Genomic DNA, 19081 nt, shown 5'->3' with positions numbered 1-19081 from the left:
AAGTAGTGAGCAGGAGGTATCAATCATTGGCACTGCAGCAGAGAGTTAACATTGTGGGTGTATTTTTAATGTCCAATGTGCCATCTGTTAGCCACCAGAGGGCCAGTTTCAGTGATGCTCTTGATGACGTAGTACTATGACATTGGTGGAGCACTCTCCAACTTTCCAGATGAACGAGTACCACGAGCACTTCAAGGATATATCTTTGATAAATGTGCAGGAGCGTTCTAGATCTTTACCAGTGATTGTAAGGCTACCGTGACAGTACTTGAACATATTGAGACCGAGACTGACTTAATGCAATGTCATGGTGTAGCCTTACTCTGGCTCTGGTGAGTCTGTTTCCTTCTTCGCCAGTTTGAAAAATCGATGTTTACTGCATAGTGTTAATCAGTGCCCATACGATGGAGCCTTAACGTAAATTCTGTCTGACAGTTGCAATAGCTGGAATGCAGAACAGCCTCACCTTCTTACATTCACGATATTAGCTGTCCCACGCAAATTTGCCATTATTTCAGATTCAGCTCTTCTAAAGTTCTAGCCCAAAGGTGTCAGTGATGGTATTATGCCTACCCTGTGAACAGATTGACTACTAGGATTTGTCATCTGATTATGTTGTCATGGTCCCTCCATCAGTACACTCAGGCCTGGGTTCTATCGTACAGCATGAAGTGACATGATTTATTTCATGATGCACAATGCTCTCATCTTGGTCCCTAGATTTTCTGGATCATGTGCAATCCATGCCCAGACACCATGGAGACTCCTCATTTTGTATCAAGCACGTAGAAGACCAAGGACGACATATGTGCCTAGGAGAATGATGGTTTGTTCAGGCGCAGTCTCCCAAAGTGTTCTGAATTAACATTATCCACATTCGCTTTCCTGGTGAAGCGACATTCTCTGAGTTTAGCACCTTTTACCCAGAGGGGTGCCATGCACTGCCCTATGGCATGAAGTAACCTTTATTTGACAGCAGTTGTCTTGACTAACAATATCCACATTCACTCTACCACCGAGGCTAGATTTGCAATCATTGTATGTTCAGCCCTTTTGCTCCAGATGTATGTCACGCACTGTCCTGTAAGCATGACCAACAGCTGACATCGGTAGATTACATACGGGCCTGGTGCGCATAGTACTTCTGAGGGTGACCTCATCTTCTGTTCCAGATTCTGTGAATGACGGTCAGAAGTTAGAATACTGTCGAGACACCATCATGATGACTCCATGCTATTTCATTTTCTACCCAATGAGAGAACATCCATATCCGCACTATTCTTCAGATAGGGGTTGTCTAGTGGTTTAAAAGCAAGACTCATTTCCTGCTTCACTTTTCATCACATCAATGACCTTTGTAGTACCAAAGTGAGTTACAGTCAGTAGCACCTCCATGACTTCTTGTATTCATTTCACTTCTTATAGCGACCATGTCTGAATCACCAGCTGTTTCACAGTCCACAAATATGTCCGACCTTCTGCCCACCAATTTCATCGGGACCACTATGAGCGCACTGCAACACGATGATGGGAAACTCTGTGTCTACTTTCAAAACAAAGACTACCAAATCTATGAAATGTTGTTGAATGACCTGAAGAGCACGAGCTATACCCTGCTCAAACTCACTAACAGCAACATACCTGCTGCTTGTATCAACACGCCCATTGCAGCCGTGGCAAGTAACAACTTACAGGAGGTACATGTTTCTGAGGCCAGCCATTCGATCCCATGTAATTTTATCATTGCAGATTCGTGTTTATTACATCACTGTGAACAGCCATGTGCAGGAGCTTTGTTACTCCCAGCACCATGGTTGGCAGAAAGACACGAATATTGGCACTGCTGTTGAGAACAGCACCTGCTTGTATGCACAAGGCTGGTTCATTCCCAATGATACCTCGCTCAGGGTCGGGTTCCAGTCCATGACTGCTCCCCAGACCATCACAGAAGGTTACTACACTGTGAAAGATGAATGGAAGACCCGTGTACTCTAATTTGGATAGTGTACTTCTGCTTCCCTGCGCAGAAAGTGATCATGTCACTGGGATGTATCAGTACTATTAATACCAGAGGTTTGTATGTACGCAAGACAATAGGCATGAATCAACGAATTCAGACTTGTGATCAGACTGAGATGACTTTAGAACTTTTTTTTGACATGCATGAGTCAGGCCAAAAACACACCACAGATTATAATATTGTGTGATGCTCGAGAGAAATTGAGCTGAGCTGCACGTGATCGCGTTTGAACCTAAAAAGGCTTACTAAGCTGACCTGCTTCTTGTTGACTACGTTTATGTTGTCCCCACAGCTTTCGGACTGTTATTAGAAAATAGCCGCATCGACTATAAAGGTGTCTGTGTTTTTCGTCATTGAACCCTGTTAATTGTCTATGACACTGTCTGATATGACGCTCTTCACTGGCCATTCAACAACCCTCCCACCGTTGATCTGCACACCCTCCGAGTCTGCTCTTCCCAGTCACAGCATCATCTTCAATGTTTATGCCGGTTATGTGTTCAAAGTAGCAACCATACGCCATAAGGAATACAGCCTGTCACACTATCGGCAGCGATATAGGCGATGCAGAACGACATCAACAGCATAGGGCTCCAGCTGGTGATATTTCAATTGTGTCATCCGAATATAATTACATCAATATTATCGATATTCAAATACAGTTGTCACATCATCCTCGTGAATGAACCATCCTTTCTGCATGCAGGCCTGGGTGGGCATGTCACTTATTTGATGGCACACAATGACTGTATCGTCTGGATCATGGTCGGATCCGCGTCCAGACACTGTGAGACCCTCATTTCATTTATTCTTCAAGTGGGCTGAGTGCGACTTAAGCACCCTCGCGAACAAGTGTACGCATTTTCTGGCCCGGAGGTGCGTCACATGTTGCCCTGCGAGCGAAGTGACTGACTATCATCTGACTATGTAGTCAAGGTTTTTGCATTAAATGCGGGCCTGGGTGTGCGTAGTACTTCTGAGGGCCCACGGTGACCTCATCTTTTGTCCCAGATTCTGTGGATGACGGTCAGATCCGTGCCCAGACACCGTCATGGCTCCATGCTATTTTATTTTTTTTCCCAGCAAAGAAACATCCATATCCGCACTATTCTTCAGATAGGGGTTGCCTACCGTTTAAAAGCAAGACTTATTCCCTGCTTGACTTTTCATCGCATCAACGACCTTCGTAGTACCAAAGTGAGTCACAGTCAGCAGCACGTCCATGACTTCTCATATTCATTTTCACTTCTTGTAGCGACCATGTCTGAATCACCAGCTGTTTCACAGTCCACAAATATGTCCGACCTTCTGCCCACCAGCTTCGTCGGGACCACTATGAGCGCAGTGCAACACGATGATGGGAAACTCCGCGTCTACTTTCAAAACAAAGACTATCAGATCTACGAAATGTCGTTGAACGACCCGAAGAGCACGAGCTATACCCTGCTCAAGCTCACTAACAGCAACATACCCGCTGCTCGTATCAACACGCCCATCGCAGCCGTGGCGAGTAACGACTTACAGGAGGTACGTGTTTCTGAGGCCAGCCGTTAGATGCCATGTAATTCCATCATCACAGATTCGCATTTTTTACATCACTGTAAACAGCCGTGTGCAGGAGCTTTCTCACTCCCAGCGCCATGGTTGGCAGAAAGGCGCGAATATTGGCATCGCATGTCGAGAACAGCACCTGTTTGTATGCGCAACAGCAATCTAGCCACGATGCCTGTGGCAGTCATCACGAGGCCATGCTCAGAGTCGGGTTTCAGTCTGCGGCTGCTCCTCAGACTATCACAGAGGCGTATCGTATGAAAGACGAGTGGAGGACTCGTGTATTCTAAGCTTGGGGAAAATGTTAGTTTGCATTGTTCAAATACCAAGAACGTGCAGAAGTTACGGGTCAAAATTGTTGTAGGTACTGTATGTAAACACCCGTGCTATGCCTCTAAAATGAACATCTTGGTCCACCACACCACCGTGTCCGTCAGTTATGCCATGTACGACCCGCCTGTGCTCCCGCCAGGTGCTGGATCTGACTAGGCCGGAGTTAGTCGGGAAGTCCTTGCCCATAGCGGGGGCGAGCAATATCCCAATGTCAATGACGGGCTAGTAGTGATACGGTGCAAAATAACTATCTGACAAGTAAGAAAGGAAAAGGTCAGTCACACGAGCGGATTCTAGTATTCAACCTCATCCCGCTGCGTCACGGTCATGCATGCATGCCACTGGCGCTAGCTTGTTGTTTCTCTAGCGTGTAGATCGGTAATTCATTTGGATCCGTACGAACTTGATGCTGGATTGACTCTATTGTGAAGAAAGACGAGTCGCTGAGAGATTTACATCTCGTTCAGTCACACCCTTTTCTGCGACAAGAATTTGGATGAGTAAAGCTGCAGTGTTAATTAGCAAGTAACGGACGTACACAGACGATTCTCGTGCCGGAATTTTTAGTGGCGCCTAGTAGCTTAAAGTACTTGTGACGTAGTCTGGTTGGCTGAATTCAAACTTACTTGCAGTGTCATTTGATCAGATAGTTGGAGAGCTTCTTACAGTGCTCACATTTCATCAGCCATCCATCGTTCACGGTGATTCTAAGCCTTCGCAGCGAAAATTGCCATACAAGTTGACAGATATTAAAAGTCAACTAGGATTACACCAAACGTTTCCCCAACGATCTTGAGCTGTACCTGTGCTTCCACCTCCAAGCACACCCTGTGTCCCGTCGATAAATCCGACACCGTAGCTTGTTGCTGCATTAAACCGTGCAGTCGGACATTTCATCCCCAGGAAATATGGACATGCGCGATCAGCAGCACTGCAAACTTCCAGACAAGGCAAGACCGTCTGGTATGAATATGAAACATTGGGCAGGAAAGGGTTGCGTGCGTTCGAACCGCTCTGAGGCGTAGTCAATGCTGGCACTGGGGACGATGGCGAGGAAGAACTTGATGGGGGCTCGGCGCATCGGGGGAAGGATACGGAACATAACCAAGCGCGATATGCTTCCTGACAGCTTTCACAGGTCTGCAAAGGGGAGTATAGGTCGCGCCCGCATGCAAATGTGAGAAGCATGGTCGTGAAGTTGGTCATATACTGAAGAAGGGGGTCTGATACGCTCTGTGGGAGATTTGAAGAGTCGTAAGATGATGCGGGGGATTGGGGGAAGGGAAGAGGAACAGCGTATGATGTAGATGGACAAAATGGAAGGGAGTGCACGAGGGGGCAGGGGAATGATGCTGATACGGAGACATAAGCGAATGCATGCTACACCAAGGGGGAAACGCACGAGATTTGGTAGTGAAATATATTGGTCCGCTCAATTTTACCTGGTCCTGGATAACATATGCGGTGTAGTTCGTGCTCGGTGTCAAGTCATCAATAAGCCATTGAGACCTCCACCCGTCGTTATTGCGCAGCCAGAGATCGTTGCTTACTACCAAACCTGAGGAGGAAGTAGAGTTGATGCTACATGCTGTCTGCATGCCAGATGCAATACCGGAGGAAGTGGGCGCGATGACGAGAGATAATGCAGGAGGCGATGATGGCGGTGAAGGGTTTGAGAGGTTTGCAGGTGGAAGTGTATAGTTGGGATACGTGGACGGCGAGGATTCAATGGGTGAGATCGGAGGCGAAAATATCAGCACCTGCGTATTGGTAGTATCTCCCAGGAAAGGGAGTGCAGGAATTATTTCGTGCACAAGAGCTACTGGCAGTATGAATAACTATTGAATTCAAAGTTTATTCGGTGTACATACCTCCCGTCGATGCGACAACTTGAAATGAGGTCTGACCGACATTTTGTACGACTAATGATCCACCCTGCTGCGTGGTGCCAGTCCAGTTCCCGAATCCGCTATATAATTGGATTTCAAAAACATCGGTGGTAGACGCTGTGTTGTTGTTCACCAAAAATGTTGGAGATGTCGTTCCGGTGGAGCAAATGGCGACGGACACCGTCAGCTGCTGAGCCTGTGGAAGATAAAATGTAGGATCACTAGACAGAGAAGCTCCGGAAAAAGAATACAGAGTATTGAGAGTGAGTGACTCTTGTGCACTACTAACTTGAGCGAGTGCTGCGTGTATAAGATACCAAAGAGACCGTGAAAGTGTGCGCATCGATGAAGCCCGTGGACGTCGCGACGGTCAGCAGCCGTAAGTGAGTGCTGGGTGACTTTGGCAACAGATATCGTTGTCAGGTCACTCGATCGAGTAGGTTCGAGTTGAAGTGGCTGCACATGATGATGATGGCTGCAACTATTACTTACTTGTAACGAACTGTTTATGTAACTGTTAGTCACTCAAATTGAAGCTTCGTTCCGAAATCCATGCTAGATCTCTTCGAAATTTGGTGTCTTATGATACACAAAATTGAGCAGTGGGACGGCTGCTGAACATATGGTCACGGTATGCCTCTTTTTTTCTCGTTTTGTTGTTCAGCATACGTAGGTCCTGAAGGCCGCCCAAATTAAAACTTGTTTTTATCGCAGAGATCACTGAGAACCGGGTGCGACATTCAAGTTGTACACATGGCATGAATATCCTTCAAGTTACATCAATGTATCTGTTCTGGAATGTCTTAATACTAAGACAGACTTGGAGCTCAGCGTTGTCACCACCATGATATAGAATCCCTCGAAGATAGCGACCCTACCTCGTCAATTTTGGTCTCGCCACTAGTATTTGCAATCCCAAGACTAGTACTAGTAGGGTCAAATATAAAAATCAATATGGCATTGTAGCGGGAACGACGTCTTTCGTGAGTGTAAATATACATCGACGTCACGGTTTAGCGATTCATGACATTCTCTTGGTTCATTTCCTCATATTCTGTCGACGACTTAGGGTTGAGCATGGGTGAACCCGCGGGTCGCTGAATCCTCACCACACCCATACCCGCAAACACCACACCCGCCACGGTACGAGTGTACACCGACCCGCCAGTGTCGTTCAGGAATCATGATGCAGTCGTTGCGATGACGGCTCGACTCTAATCTATCTCGCGCATAGCGCTGCTTCAATACCGTCCTATCCTTTCAAGTAAGATGATCGAAGAACTCCATCACTCGGTGTGGGCGAATATCTCATACGAGGAAGATGGTCCATACGCTATCGTCGCTGTATACTCCAACGCATCTCATAAAACTCCGGAAGTATGATTCCTTTGGTTAAAGCCCACCTACGACACCTCGGACTACATTTGGGTTCTTTCGAGGTGGCACCAGCATCTTTTTCAGCTCCTTTTCTCATAGTATAGCTCGCGCTCTGATGATTTCAAATGGTATCTCCATTTTCTGGCGTGGGCGCAAGTGCTGACAAAAACATAGGTTTAACTTTTTACCGCACAGAGGCCTAAGAACGATCCTTGCCAGTACTCAAATTGTAACTCGGTTGCCCTGCTATGAAACGCGGTAGACTGACATATGCCTATTAATATTCAAGCTCGAACCAAGATGATCCGAGTCGATCCTCACAATCCGAAAGCTTGCAGATGAACTCTTCTTGCGGCCCATCATGATATTGATGAACCAGCATAGCCTTGATCCGTGATTTCGATGACAACCTGAAGGCCGGCGTCCCTACAATATCCGCCTTTCTCAAATTCATTCGCAAGACCAAGGTCATAATACCGACTTGTCACACGCTTGTTGTGTTGGCTTTCATCGAAAATTCATATATAATGGGAAGCTGCCTATTTGCCGCAGCTCTGGTGTGCATGCTTAAAAAGACGTGTCTTCTGAGCTCTCGTTTGCAATCCTTGTTTGTTGAACCTTGATGCACTTGAGTAAAGTGCAATGCACGTCCAATTACGATCGAGCTTTGAGGGGTTCTAGTTTTACAGAAAGTAGCCAACAACTATGGACACTACAAGAGACCATTCCTTCTTCGCACAGCTCATAATCTTGCCCTTGGTAGCGGAATTGCATCCATGATAACATCTGGACACTCGTATTGAATCCAGTGACCGATACCGGTAAGAGCTCTAACAGTCAACCTCTCCACGTCACAAGGGATGTGTTCCGAATTACAGATACCGACGCCGCACTTTGGGTCTGACACAAGCACGGTGATCTTCACGTGAGGAGAGACGTTTCTGAGCAGGTCCCCAAGAGACCAAGGACTGTTTTGCTATTCGAAACCCAGTCAGCAATGCTTTCCATTCCAACAGTCATGAAATTACCCGAAAAATTTCGACGGCCGTGCGATCGCACATGGAGAATCCCTGCGTTCTTAACATACAGTCACGGCGTGACCAAGCAGGATTTTTAGCCATGTGCACATCGATGGGCTTAATGTTCGCCGTTTCCTTTAGAAACTGATTTAAATTCATCTTGTTCTGTTCCTCTGTAAACTCGAGGCCAGGGTCAAGGAGGATAACAGTAGTTTCTTTCTTTTTGGGTAAGAATGGCAGTAGAGATACTGCCACTGCACCTCCAAAAGAATGAGCGATAATTACGTCGTAGGATGTGTCCATGACGAAATATGGTCGAAGGTCCTCTGCAAAAGCAGATATACGGTAGTCGGTATTGCCCCGCCTCCATGCATGGGCGAGGAGGTTCGGTGCTACAACAAAAAATCCTGATCAACCTGTTAACAAGGAAGAGCGTCACTACATTATATCGAGCCTGACCTTCTGCCACCAATAGCTGTGCGAGACCCTCCCAGGAATTCGATGACATAGTAATGCCATGAATGAGAAAAGCCCGTCTGGTAGCGGTCGGGGAACCCCACTGAGTCGCTGAAATGGTCATTTGTGCAGGCTGATATCAGGCGTTTTTTTGGGAGCGGAGAAGGATGTAGGAATGAGCTTCGGATCTCAGTCTCCATTTTAAAGGCAGAGGATGTACCTCGTCCGGAAAACTGGACAGTTGTGGAGGCAAAGGATGGGAAGAATGTGGCGATGGCACAAGGCTTCCACAAGCTCATAAGATATTGTAGACCGAATTACAAAATCAAATCCTATGGTTATCGATAATTGAATAGCGAACTTCCGAAGGCGTCACGGAACCTCTGCTTACTCAGTGAAGCGGGGCAACAACCGAATCTGTGAAGGTGGGCTCTGGCGGCGAGATGATTGTATGCGGTGAGAAAACATGTTAGATGTGTGACGTGTCAACCTAGGTGGAAAAGCCAAACGGACTCGGGGACTGTAGAAACCGGTATCAGGTGACTTTAGATAAAACTGGATAGAGAACTGGATAATACTCTGTCGAATTGCTGTGAAGCAGTGCGGCGGTGTCATGCTGCTTTTATTCATCTAGTATACAAAGGTAGCAGACTCAACGAAGACTGACATAACTTACGATGTGGTTTGATGACTAGTAAGCCTAGCTAGTGGACATAGCGTTGAAATGCTGTGCATTGGCAACAAGCCTGATAACCACCTTAGTAGGATCCTAGCAACTCCGAGGGACCGAGTCGGAGCTCGAGCGCTTAACACTGACAAAGCATCTTCCGGGTAATATTGTTGGCCGAAAGTATAGACTGGTTTACATTTCATGTACACTGTGCGTTCTCTACGAGTTCCCGAGTTTGGTCGTACTTCGATATCTGAGACTTGCGGAAAACTCAAGACCCTCTGTGGGAACAATTACCGCGCGCAATTCACGCTGAACCATAGAACCGACTTCATCATTGGGTAAAAGGTGCACCATCGGATAAATAATAACTGAAGGAACTGGGTGTGCTGCCAGGTATAGTACTAGTACTGAGCCTGGGGTGCCCGCGTGATACCGTGACCAACCAACATTTGATTCTGTTACCTCCTATGGAGTCAAGCTGGAGTCGCATAATTAGATTTATTGTACACTGGCTTACGGACTAGCGCCGTAACCGAAGGTCGGCTTCTGACTTGAACGTTATAAGTGTCCTGTGAACATTCCGAAGTAGAATCTCGGCTCCTACGTCACCAGCGTGTACCAGTGTAGCCTCCCCAAATCCAGTACTGTGTTCCTCAATCTCATAAACCAACTTTGTAACATAAATTTTGGTTTGACGAGTGAGAAGATTATGACAGGAACATGTAGACGCTGGTATATAATAGTAGTGAGGACGAAGTAGAACTGCAAGGTAGGAGAAGAAGAAATTTAGGATGCAGGGGAAATCACTGAACAATCCGAAGACGCCACTTAGCAATAATTGGTGGGAAGAGATAATGAGGATATCTACGAAGCGGGGCCAAAGCGACCAGTTGATCATCGTGAGGCACTGCGTCCTTGGCAGGACCCACCTGTCTCTTGGTATAAGGGTCTGTTGACCAGGGGACGCTAGAAGGGTAGGCGACAAGGGTTTCAAATCCGCAAAACTTCTCGACAGGGGCTACCGCTACCCTTACCGCATCGTTCCGAGTCTTCTTGTTCTGTTTAGAAGAATATCACTAAGCCTTCATACAGCCTAATGGAAGCAGATGGTATGTGCACGGCTGCAACCGAGTTTATACCTGACCAGCTACGTTTAGTACTCGTGACCCACCGGCAGGGTAATTTTACAGGTTAAAGGATATAGGGAGATGAAGTTTCATCTCCAGGTGTTCGGTCAGAATAATAAAAGCACTTAGCATGGCCATTTCCGAACTGCATTAGGAATCTTGTGGGGATTTTGGCCGACGTGCGAGGTCAAACAGGATGCAGAAAATTGTGTTGGGTTGCTCGGATTTAGAAAGTGCCAGGAAACCAGTCAAGGCCATGGAGGTCCATCCTGCTTCAGGCCTGGCTGCCATCAGAAGCTTTATCTCATTCTGATCCCTGTAACATTCTGTCTGCCTAAGCTAGTTCCTGTGTTGCCTGTTTCCTTACTGCCAACGTCATGACGTTGTCCGATGCAGCTCACGGCTGCCATGCCCTCCCTCCAGATGTGACTAGAACCGTGATGCCAAGCTGGCAAGGATGCCGATATTGGCATGATGATAGTTGACATGGATGGCCGCATCAGCGGGATGTGTGATGGTGGCTGTAGCAGTTGGGCAGCTGTGATGATGGAAGACACAATAATACGTGTTCAGACAGACATTTACCGCCCGATGTCTTTGTCCAAACTTTGGTGCACAGACTGATACAAATTGGTTATTTCCTCTATATCTTGCGTGGATTGTAGGTATTTGCCGCGCCGTCATTTATAGATTTAATTAATAAAAGTGAATGGTAGGCATTTGCCGCGCCGTCATTTAGAGCAAAAGGTGTGCTGGTGACCGATGACCTCGGAGGGTATCCACCATTACAAGAGAGTAACGACCAAGGCAGTACATACTCCGCAGGAGGTAGTGCAAGGTTTGAACGCAAACTTCGGCGGTACTAGGATAGCTGGCTTCACTCATGGAGTGACGTCTTAACCCACCGACGATGTATAATCTCCGATGAGGAGCTGGCAACGACACCTGTACTCGTTCTACCGTGGATGATCCATCGTGCGAAGCAAACAATGAGCTCACGACAAACTCAAATATCCCAATGTGAAAGCTGCGCGTGCTGGCAAGGGTTTATCATCGACGGCGTTCACACGAATGGTAAACATGCTTTCCGCAGAAGAGATATCATATTTTTGAAATTCCATCTCGTAATTCTAGAAGCAGTTGATTCGTGAGATTTTAGGTACAGAATGTTGATGACTAATATGGGCTAGAAGTTAGAAGTTATAAGGCCTGCGTTTGGGTCACTTGCTGCATCCTTTTTGACCTAAGCTTCACTGAATGGTACCGACCCCGCTTAATATTTCTCCTCGTTCCCCCCGTCTTCTAGTTACTTCATTCTCACTTCTTTCGCACTATGTGCCAAGCATCACTCGCAAACTTCTCGGTTCCTTTCCCGATGGCGACAGTCCTTCCCCTCTCCACGCTTACGCAAAGCGTGCCGCCACAAACACCCGTGGACCCGAGTTCATCATCTTTGCATGTCTCATTCCTGTCCTCGTCCTCCTATCAGGTGTATTTGCCGGTCTGACCTTAGGTTACATGAGCTTGGATGAGACCCAGCTCAACGTGTTAAGCATGAGTGGCACTCCGTTCGTTACGTTTATTCATTCTGCCTTCTTCCCTCATCGTGTCTTTTACAGTCAACAAAAACGTTATGCCGAGAAGATCATGCCTATCAGGAAAAACGGTCATTTATTGCTCGTGACTTTGCTTCTCTCTAACATGATCGTCAACGAGACTCTACCTGTCATCTCCGATCCCATTCTCGGTGGCGGAGTCCAGAGTGTAGTCGTCAGTACCGTCCTAATTGTCATGTGAGTGCATTATCGCTTCCTCGGATATTGTAGCGAGTCACCTTGCTTTTGATCCGTCATTCTTGATGCGTCCTCTTTTGATCCGCACTGTCAGAGGATGACTCAGTCATCGATGTCAGCTAGGCATCTTTAAGCTTCCTCATATCTTATGCTTCTATTTAAATCTTGCTCACCCAAAATTGCTTCTAGCTTCTCCGAAATCATTCCGCAATCATTGTGCACCCGACATGGTCTTTACTTTGGCGCTCAAATGGCAGGCTTCACTCGAGCCTTAATCTATCTTCTTGTACGTTATCACATACCTATTGAGGATGTAGTAAACCAATTTGCAATAGGGCGTCTTTGCATGGCCTATTGCCAAACTCTTGGAGCTAGTACTTGGTCCTCATCATGGAATTATGTACCGTAGAGGAGGTATAAGTCCGTGTTGTCCATCCATAATTCTACTAATACTTTTCTTTCCAGAACTCAAGGAACTCATCGCATTGCATTCGTCAATGTCTTCCCTTGGTGGTGATCTGAAGAGTGATACCGTCACAATTATCGGCGCCACACTCGACCTGCAAGAGAAAGTGGTGAAACAGGTCAGTTGCCGGACTAGCGTGCGTTTTCGGAGATATTGATTCAAGTGTCTGCGATGGATATAGGCGATGACTCCCATTGAGAACGTTTTCATGTTATCAATTGACTCGAAACTCGATTATGCGCTTATGAAGAAGATTTGCCTTACTGGACACAGCCGTGTCCCTGTGTATGAAGAGGTTGAGATCCCCGCTGATGCATCAGATCGCATGTTGAAGGTCAAGAAGATAATAGGTATTCTGCTCGTTAAACAGGTGAGTCGCTCCGTGTCCCCTGTCTCATCTTCTCTGATCCGATCTTCTAGTGTCTTCTTCTTGATCCGAAAGATGCCCTTCCTTTACGCAGGATTCCACTGAACAAGGTCCCTTTCGTACCAAATAACGAGCCTCTTCTCGGCATTCTAGACAAATTTCAAGAAGGTCGTTCACACATGGCTATTGTCTCTCGCTTTAGTGTCGAGAAAGCTGCTTCAGTCAAGAAGGTCGCCAAGCGATCCCTCACGCAACGCCTGCGCGAACGCGTGGGCATAAGTGACTCGAGTGACGAGGACGACGATAGTAAAGAGAAGGATAACACCAAGGACGAGGACGAAGAAAGAGCATCGCGAGAGATATCCTTTGCTGATGAACTAGACGCTGATGGTCAGTCCACACTACACGGAGACGACAAAGATTCAGTTATACGTATACCCCAGCGAGCTGTCAGGACCGGCCGTGGGCGAGGACGTCCCTCGCAACGCGGCAGGGTAAGGCGTGACATGGAAATGGGTGTTATTGAAGAGCAGGCCGTCCAAAAAGATACCAGCAAGGAGAAGAGACTTCGCATACCTCGCTCGGCACCTGCACTGGAGCAAAGTATCCCTGATGACGCTGTTTTGACGAAAGAAGGCGCCGAAGACTTTTTACAGGTCATTGATCCGGCAATAATGCCACTGGGCATCATTACACTGGAAGATGTCCTCGAAGGTACGCGCTTTCGACTACTTATCACCGGAACATTCTCATAACACCCGTGTAGAACTTATTGGCGAAGAAATCTACGACGAATTCGATCAGGATGGTGCTGGTGGCACTATCTCGTCTTACGTCCCAACAGAACACCCACCTGTTTTAGAGCTCTATGGCAAATCCTTACCTGACCTACACTCTACAGCCGCACAGCCTATCGAGGCGGTCAAGTCTGCTCTCAATGGTCCAGTCCTGCGTCCTCTGTCAATGAAGTCGTTCGGCTTCTTCCGTTCTCGCAGTGAGCCCCCGACACCTCGTGAGACGGACGAAGTTTCTGCAGTACAACCTGTTCTGAAGACTTCGGTGTTATCCCCTATCAACGATGGTGTCAAGGAGCATCTTACACCTGAGACGGTCATTTCAGACACTCAGACCTCAGAAGCCTTGGCAACGACGGACGAGTGGCAAGACATGCTTCAGCCCGCTAATACAACTAACAACGCGTCCACTTCATTTAAGGATGCTCTTTTGACACCTGACTTCACCTTGAAGAAGAGATCTGTTTCTAGCGCTGGGATCGCCGCTTCTGCTCCTGGTACACGATCTTCGTCACCAGCACCGTCTTTGGAAGCTATTTTACTTGAGAGAAAACGTCGTCTTACCTTGGCTAAGGAATCGGGTATGAGTACGCCCTCTGTTCCTCTACCGAGTGATGTACGCTTCTCCGCCTTACCTCGTGTCCCTACGGTCGGCATCAAGGCAGGGAAGTTCAAGAGCAGTCCCTTGGCGGGTGAAGAGCGTGGCCGAATTGTCGCCGAACAAGTCATGCAAGATACGACGAGCGCTGCGGACGTGGAACGGACACTGGATGAGGGTGATGACGTCGCTCATGACAAGAAAGACGATGACAGCGGTTACTTGTAACTACAGCTACTGGCATTGCCTCGTCACTGATGTCTTGTATTTTTCTGCAGATTGCGATATGTAGGATTATCGTAGCTTTTCCTTAGTTACTTACGTCTGTGTTAGTTCGTGTTCTGTGTATACCTTTTTCTCTGCCCCACTTCTTTCCTCTTCTGCGCCCGTCTCGACGTAGATAGCCTTTCCCACTTCAGGAGAAGCACATCCTTCAATGAATAATCGCCCTTGTGGCCATTGCATGTATTCTCGATTTTTCAAGAATGACGTTAAGTTTCTTCGCGCTGTTATGAGGCGTTGTCGACAGTGGGTAAGTCTTACATTCAAGTTGATGGTGGTACTATGTATCAATTATACGAATTGGTATAGTGGTATTAGTATCCTTCGAGAGTCTTGGAGTGTTCAAGCAGCTACCCTGCGCGCCCTCAATCCTTCTGCCAACACCTTCTCCATTCCTGGGCCTTTGCTGACAGACTCCTTCATCTCAAGCCCAGCTTCCTGCAATCCATCAAGTACAGCCCCATACAGATCCTTATCCGTAGGGCCATGCACACCGCGCATCTGAACGCCACCAAACAGAACCTCAAGCGCAGCGAAAGCGACAGGCAGCCCAACACACCGCGCCATCGCAGATGCCTCAGAGTTGCCATACGCCACCAAACGCGACGTGTGGACTTCCGTGACCGAATCTAAAGATGGGAGCGACGGCTGAGCGACAATTTCGTGCGACAGCACGACCATGTCGCGTTCCCCGGGGTTGTATCTGAGCTTATGGGCAAGGACAGAGGTGAAAAGTTCGATCGGTGCTTGCGGTTTGAGTGGTGTTGCTAAGGGAATATTGGATGTGACATTCTCAGGCGTAAGGCCCAACCAGTCCAGAGCATTGAGTGCACTTTCCGCACGTTCGACGGTCGTGACGGTGGAAAGGGCCGACAAGAACGAGCGGCGATCATTTCCGATCTGCTCTCCAATCATTTTCTCCAGGGACATTCGTGCGAGGTCACGCCAATCACGTAGCTGAATGGAGGTTTCTGGGTTAAGTAATCCTATGACTTTGAAGGCGTGCATCAAATCAGCAAACCCAGGGTATCTGACATATGCCAGTCAGTCAACCTAGAAGACGATCTGATGCCCATCGATCACCTACCTGAGAGTTCCACGAAGAACAGTCTGTAAATTCTCAAGCTTACCAAGCCCGTACGTCTCCGCGTACGGGAGGCTATCTCGATTCGCCAGGCCTTCAAGCTTCAGGACATGCGAAATTGGGATATCAGGGAAATATTCCTGGAGAAGATTTTCTCCAGATATCTCCATATTCTATATAAATTAAGCCTTCCTGCGCATGTTTTATGTAGTTATTAACGCACCTTCCCATCGAGCTTGAATCTTGCCCCATTGAGCGCAGCATTGAGTACACCTCTTGGACTCCAGCTGAACTTGTACCCAAGGGGCACATCCGCACAATCAGGGGCGGGCAAGCCACCACAGAATGACGTGAACGAAATCACGCGCTTCTTATCTTTTTGAAGTTGCGCAAGCAGTGATAATGCAGAGCAGTGATCGATCCCTGGGTCGAGACCAATCTCATTTAACAAAAGCACATCTGCTGATTGGGCTCTGTCGTTCGTAACGCGTTCCAGAACCAGCGATCGTTCAATGATACCGAGATCAGAATGTTCCATAGGCGGCCGGGCGATTATGAGAAATGACACAAAGCAAACGACATCAGCGCAAGCGATAACGAACATTTGTGTACTGACCGTTCATGCAAGGCACGCATGGCAGGCGAGATGTATGACGCTGTCACAAGGTGCTTCCGGTGTTGGATGCACAGCTCTGCGACGGCAGGATGAAAAGGCACTGGAAGCAAGCTAATTCAAGTTGATGATCACTCAGATCGTGTAATTATAGGTGAGAAGACGCCACACACCTAATAACAACATCAGCATCTTGAATCAACCTTGCCATCTCTGCAACATCCTGCACGTCCAAATATGCCGCTTTCGCGTTTGAGTATTTGCGTGTCAAATCCTCTGTTTCTGAGCGCACGTTGCCGGCTATGAGCGACATTCGTGAAATCACGCAGTTTGAATTTTCGGAGATTAAGGTATACATTAATCCAACGTCCATGATGTGTGCAAAACAACAACTGACCAACAATAATCTCCACGTCCGACCTCTTGCAGATCTCTTGCACAGTAGGGCCTGCAACCATTCCAGAGCCAAGCATGAGCACGCGCTTCTTCCTCAGCGATGTCCCAGCCACTCCTGCTTTGCTCGCTATCTCTGCGGTTTGGTTCGCTTGCCACCTCTCAACAGGCGCCGCCAGCCCACGATGCTTGCCTTGCAGCTCGCCATTCCGAGCAACTGTAGCAACGTTCAGGGCCTCGAGATGCTCGCCAGAGCCAGGTCGGCCACGGTATTCGTCAATCAGAGCGCGTAAATATGGCATTAAAACCCCACAAAAATGCTGAGAAGCATCGAGAGGAAGACTTGAGGGAAGGATATCGACAGACATGATAGTCACGCTCGGAAGATGAGAAGGTAGAGAGGATGGTCGGTGCTTAAAGAAGGGATCCGAGAGAGTCGATGCACGAGGTAGGAACTCGAGACCTCCCTAAGAAGACAGGTCATGATGATGAATGACTATCACATTCACAACAGTAAATAATCGCCATACCTCAACATCACAACTGATATCGCCAATTGTTCCAAAACGTGCTCGCCCTACTTCGGCTGCACGGGTGAGAGCAGTGGCTAGTTGTTCATTCGTCATAAGTCGCGGGAAAGACGGGAGCCAACCAACACCATTCAGGAACAGCGTGAGGTATGGTGCAACCTACCAAGGGGGAAAATATGAGAAAAAAAATTAAACCATCACCAGAAGCTTGCCTTGGTATCGAAGTCCGAGTGGTACATGGCCGGATTCTTGTAGTAATCATCACGGGAATATTGACCACCATCGGAACGAGTGAGGTAGTCTTTAGGGAGTGCGTGTACGAGGTATATCTACCAAACCGTTAATGATCTTACTCCTATACGTAGCAAGAAAGGACACCTTATGAAGGTCAGTATCTATTTGGGTCATGACTTGAGCTTACATCCAGACAGAGAAAAACAATACATACCTGGATTGCTGACGAGTCCAGCCAAGTCCTTCACGGCCACATTCACGATCGGGAGCTCTTCTAGAATGGATAGACATCCTTGTGTCACGTTCCCGCTCCTACGCGGATTGTCAATACATTCTCTGGATCTCGAACAGGTACATACCCTGTGAGCCCTATGACGAACGGTCCTAATGCCTTTGGCGTCCCATTGTCTACAATGTTCTGGCCAATGCTTCGGAGTGCAGAGCGGAGCGATGGAATCGATGGATGCGTGTGTGGACGAGGCGTGTACTATCAGCGGCAATTGAGGTTAGGGTTAACGATGGCTAGGGTTAGGATTACACGAAACAGGAGCATGTATAATAGCACTCACAAGGAAAGGAGAAGCAACTCCAAGTTCGAGATGCGCATGAGCAAGTGCAGACAAAGACTCAAGGACGCCAGCAACTATTTGATGATGAGCGGTTGCCAATAATTTTGAGCCACTGCTTACCTCCTGCGAACCACCCAAAGCCAACCGTTCGTTTGCCGTCCTCACCTACGAGGAGTTCATAATCAATCAACCGTGGCAACGACGGGTTCTCATGTGAACCAAGGAAACGGGACAGTAACTCCATGTTGTAGGGTTGACCCTTCGTGGTGTGAGAAAACATTAGGTGGGTGCGGGGTACAGAAGGACCTGGGGGCAAACCCGGCGCAGAAACAGGAGATGTAACCAGCTCATTGAGTGGTGTCTCCTTGATTCCTACCACAATATGCGCAGGTTCCAGTGTCGGGTGTAATTTAGCACCAGCCTGAAACATGGTCAGCCACCGCCCAGATCAAGATACGGGTGATATTATACCTTGATAAATTGATCAACGGGGAACACTCGACGGTCGCAATCTTGAATGAGAACGTTTACATCGAGGTGCTGAACGAGTTGGGCGACTTCATCAGGCGTAACGGGGCAGCGACGCTCCCATATCCTTGATGGATCCTCTCGTCGGATGCCCACTGTGACTTTTGCATGTTCAGGCGACGGTGTCCTGCGAGCTGGCAGAGAATAAGCGCGTTTGGCAAGTGGTCTGAGCAGATACTGAGGCGAGCGTCGGAGGCTCGCGATTGCCATGGTGTTAAAGAGTGAGATGGGACACTGTTCAGTGAGGAAGATGGAGTCTGAAGGACAACCAGCGAGATAAGGAAACGAATCGACCAGGGTTTGTAAAGATCCGCCCGAGCAGAGCCGAGTGGGCGTCTCGGGATTCCGATCGTAAATGGGGGACGTTTGACTCAACGTAACCTAC

The 19081-nt window shown here is 47.8% G+C and overlaps 7 protein-coding genes across 7 annotated transcripts; 3 read left to right on the top strand and 4 right to left on the bottom strand.

Annotated features, from left to right (window-relative positions):
- Window positions 1-1430: 1430 nt before the first annotated feature.
- Window positions 1431-1995, top strand: EDB93DRAFT_1101782 (uncharacterized protein; the record flags this gene model as incomplete). Its single annotated transcript, XM_041447131.1, has 2 exons — window positions 1431-1697; window positions 1750-1995. The coding sequence occupies 2 exons, from the start codon at window positions 1431-1433 to the stop codon at window positions 1993-1995; spliced, it is 513 nt and encodes a 170-aa protein (XP_041310337.1).
- Window positions 1996-3280: 1285 nt separating this feature from the next.
- On the top strand, window positions 3281-3737 carry EDB93DRAFT_1247682 (uncharacterized protein; the record flags this gene model as incomplete). The annotated part of the gene is made up of 2 exons (XM_041452621.1): window positions 3281-3547; window positions 3600-3737. The coding sequence occupies 2 exons, from the start codon at window positions 3281-3283 to the stop codon at window positions 3735-3737; spliced, it is 405 nt and encodes a 134-aa protein (XP_041310336.1).
- A 923-nt stretch (window positions 3738-4660) lies between these two features.
- Window positions 4661-6136, bottom strand: EDB93DRAFT_1080301 (stretch-activated cation channel Mid1; the record flags this gene model as incomplete). Its single annotated transcript, XM_041445524.1, has 3 exons — window positions 4661-5256; window positions 5307-5723; window positions 5776-6136. 3 exons carry the CDS (start codon window positions 6134-6136, stop codon window positions 4661-4663), a joined length of 1374 nt encoding a protein of 457 aa, XP_041310335.1.
- Window positions 6137-7912: 1776 nt separating this feature from the next.
- EDB93DRAFT_1080333 (Alpha/Beta hydrolase protein) lies at window positions 7913-8769 on the bottom strand (the record flags this gene model as incomplete). The annotated part of the gene is made up of 3 exons (XM_041445526.1): window positions 7913-8146; window positions 8199-8596; window positions 8649-8769. The coding sequence occupies 3 exons, from the start codon at window positions 8767-8769 to the stop codon at window positions 7913-7915; spliced, it is 753 nt and encodes a 250-aa protein (XP_041310334.1).
- A 1069-nt stretch (window positions 8770-9838) lies between these two features.
- EDB93DRAFT_1335691 (uncharacterized protein) lies at window positions 9839-11086 on the bottom strand (the record flags this gene model as incomplete). Its single annotated transcript, XM_041455313.1, has 3 exons — window positions 10847-11086; window positions 10248-10376; window positions 9839-9988 (listed from the first exon to the last, which is right to left on the bottom strand). Exons 1-3 carry the CDS (start codon window positions 10943-10945, stop codon window positions 9839-9841), a joined length of 378 nt encoding a protein of 125 aa, XP_041310333.1. The 5' UTR covers window positions 10946-11086.
- Window positions 11087-11686: 600 nt separating this feature from the next.
- EDB93DRAFT_1222403 (uncharacterized protein) lies at window positions 11687-14967 on the top strand. The gene is made up of 7 exons (XM_041451163.1): window positions 11687-12013; window positions 12065-12238; window positions 12428-12524; window positions 12574-12822; window positions 12886-13074; window positions 13125-13785; window positions 13838-14967. Exons 1-7 carry the CDS (start codon window positions 11703-11705, stop codon window positions 14689-14691), a joined length of 2535 nt encoding a protein of 844 aa, XP_041310332.1. The 5' UTR covers window positions 11687-11702; the 3' UTR covers window positions 14692-14967.
- Window positions 14954-18991, bottom strand: EDB93DRAFT_89592 (Saccharopine dehydrogenase-domain-containing protein). Its single transcript, XM_041457859.1, has 14 exons — window positions 18640-18991; window positions 18289-18589; window positions 18169-18242; window positions 17959-18086; window positions 17814-17911; window positions 17744-17760; window positions 17578-17694; window positions 17366-17524; window positions 16840-17302; window positions 16616-16742; window positions 16446-16556; window positions 16053-16302; window positions 15833-16002; window positions 14954-15775 (listed from the first exon to the last, which is right to left on the bottom strand). Exons 1-14 carry the CDS (start codon window positions 18904-18906, stop codon window positions 15088-15090), a joined length of 2970 nt encoding a protein of 989 aa, XP_041310331.1. The 5' UTR covers window positions 18907-18991; the 3' UTR covers window positions 14954-15087.
- Between the last annotated feature and the right edge of the window lie 90 nt (window positions 18992-19081).

Source organism: Suillus bovinus (assembly GCF_016758785.1).
Source record: "Suillus bovinus strain UH-Sbo-P2 chromosome Unknown EDB93scaffold_11, whole genome shotgun sequence".
Classification (NCBI taxonomy): Eukaryota; Fungi; Basidiomycota; class Agaricomycetes; order Boletales; family Suillaceae; genus Suillus; species Suillus bovinus.
This window is presented reverse-complemented; position numbering and strand designations above follow the sequence as displayed.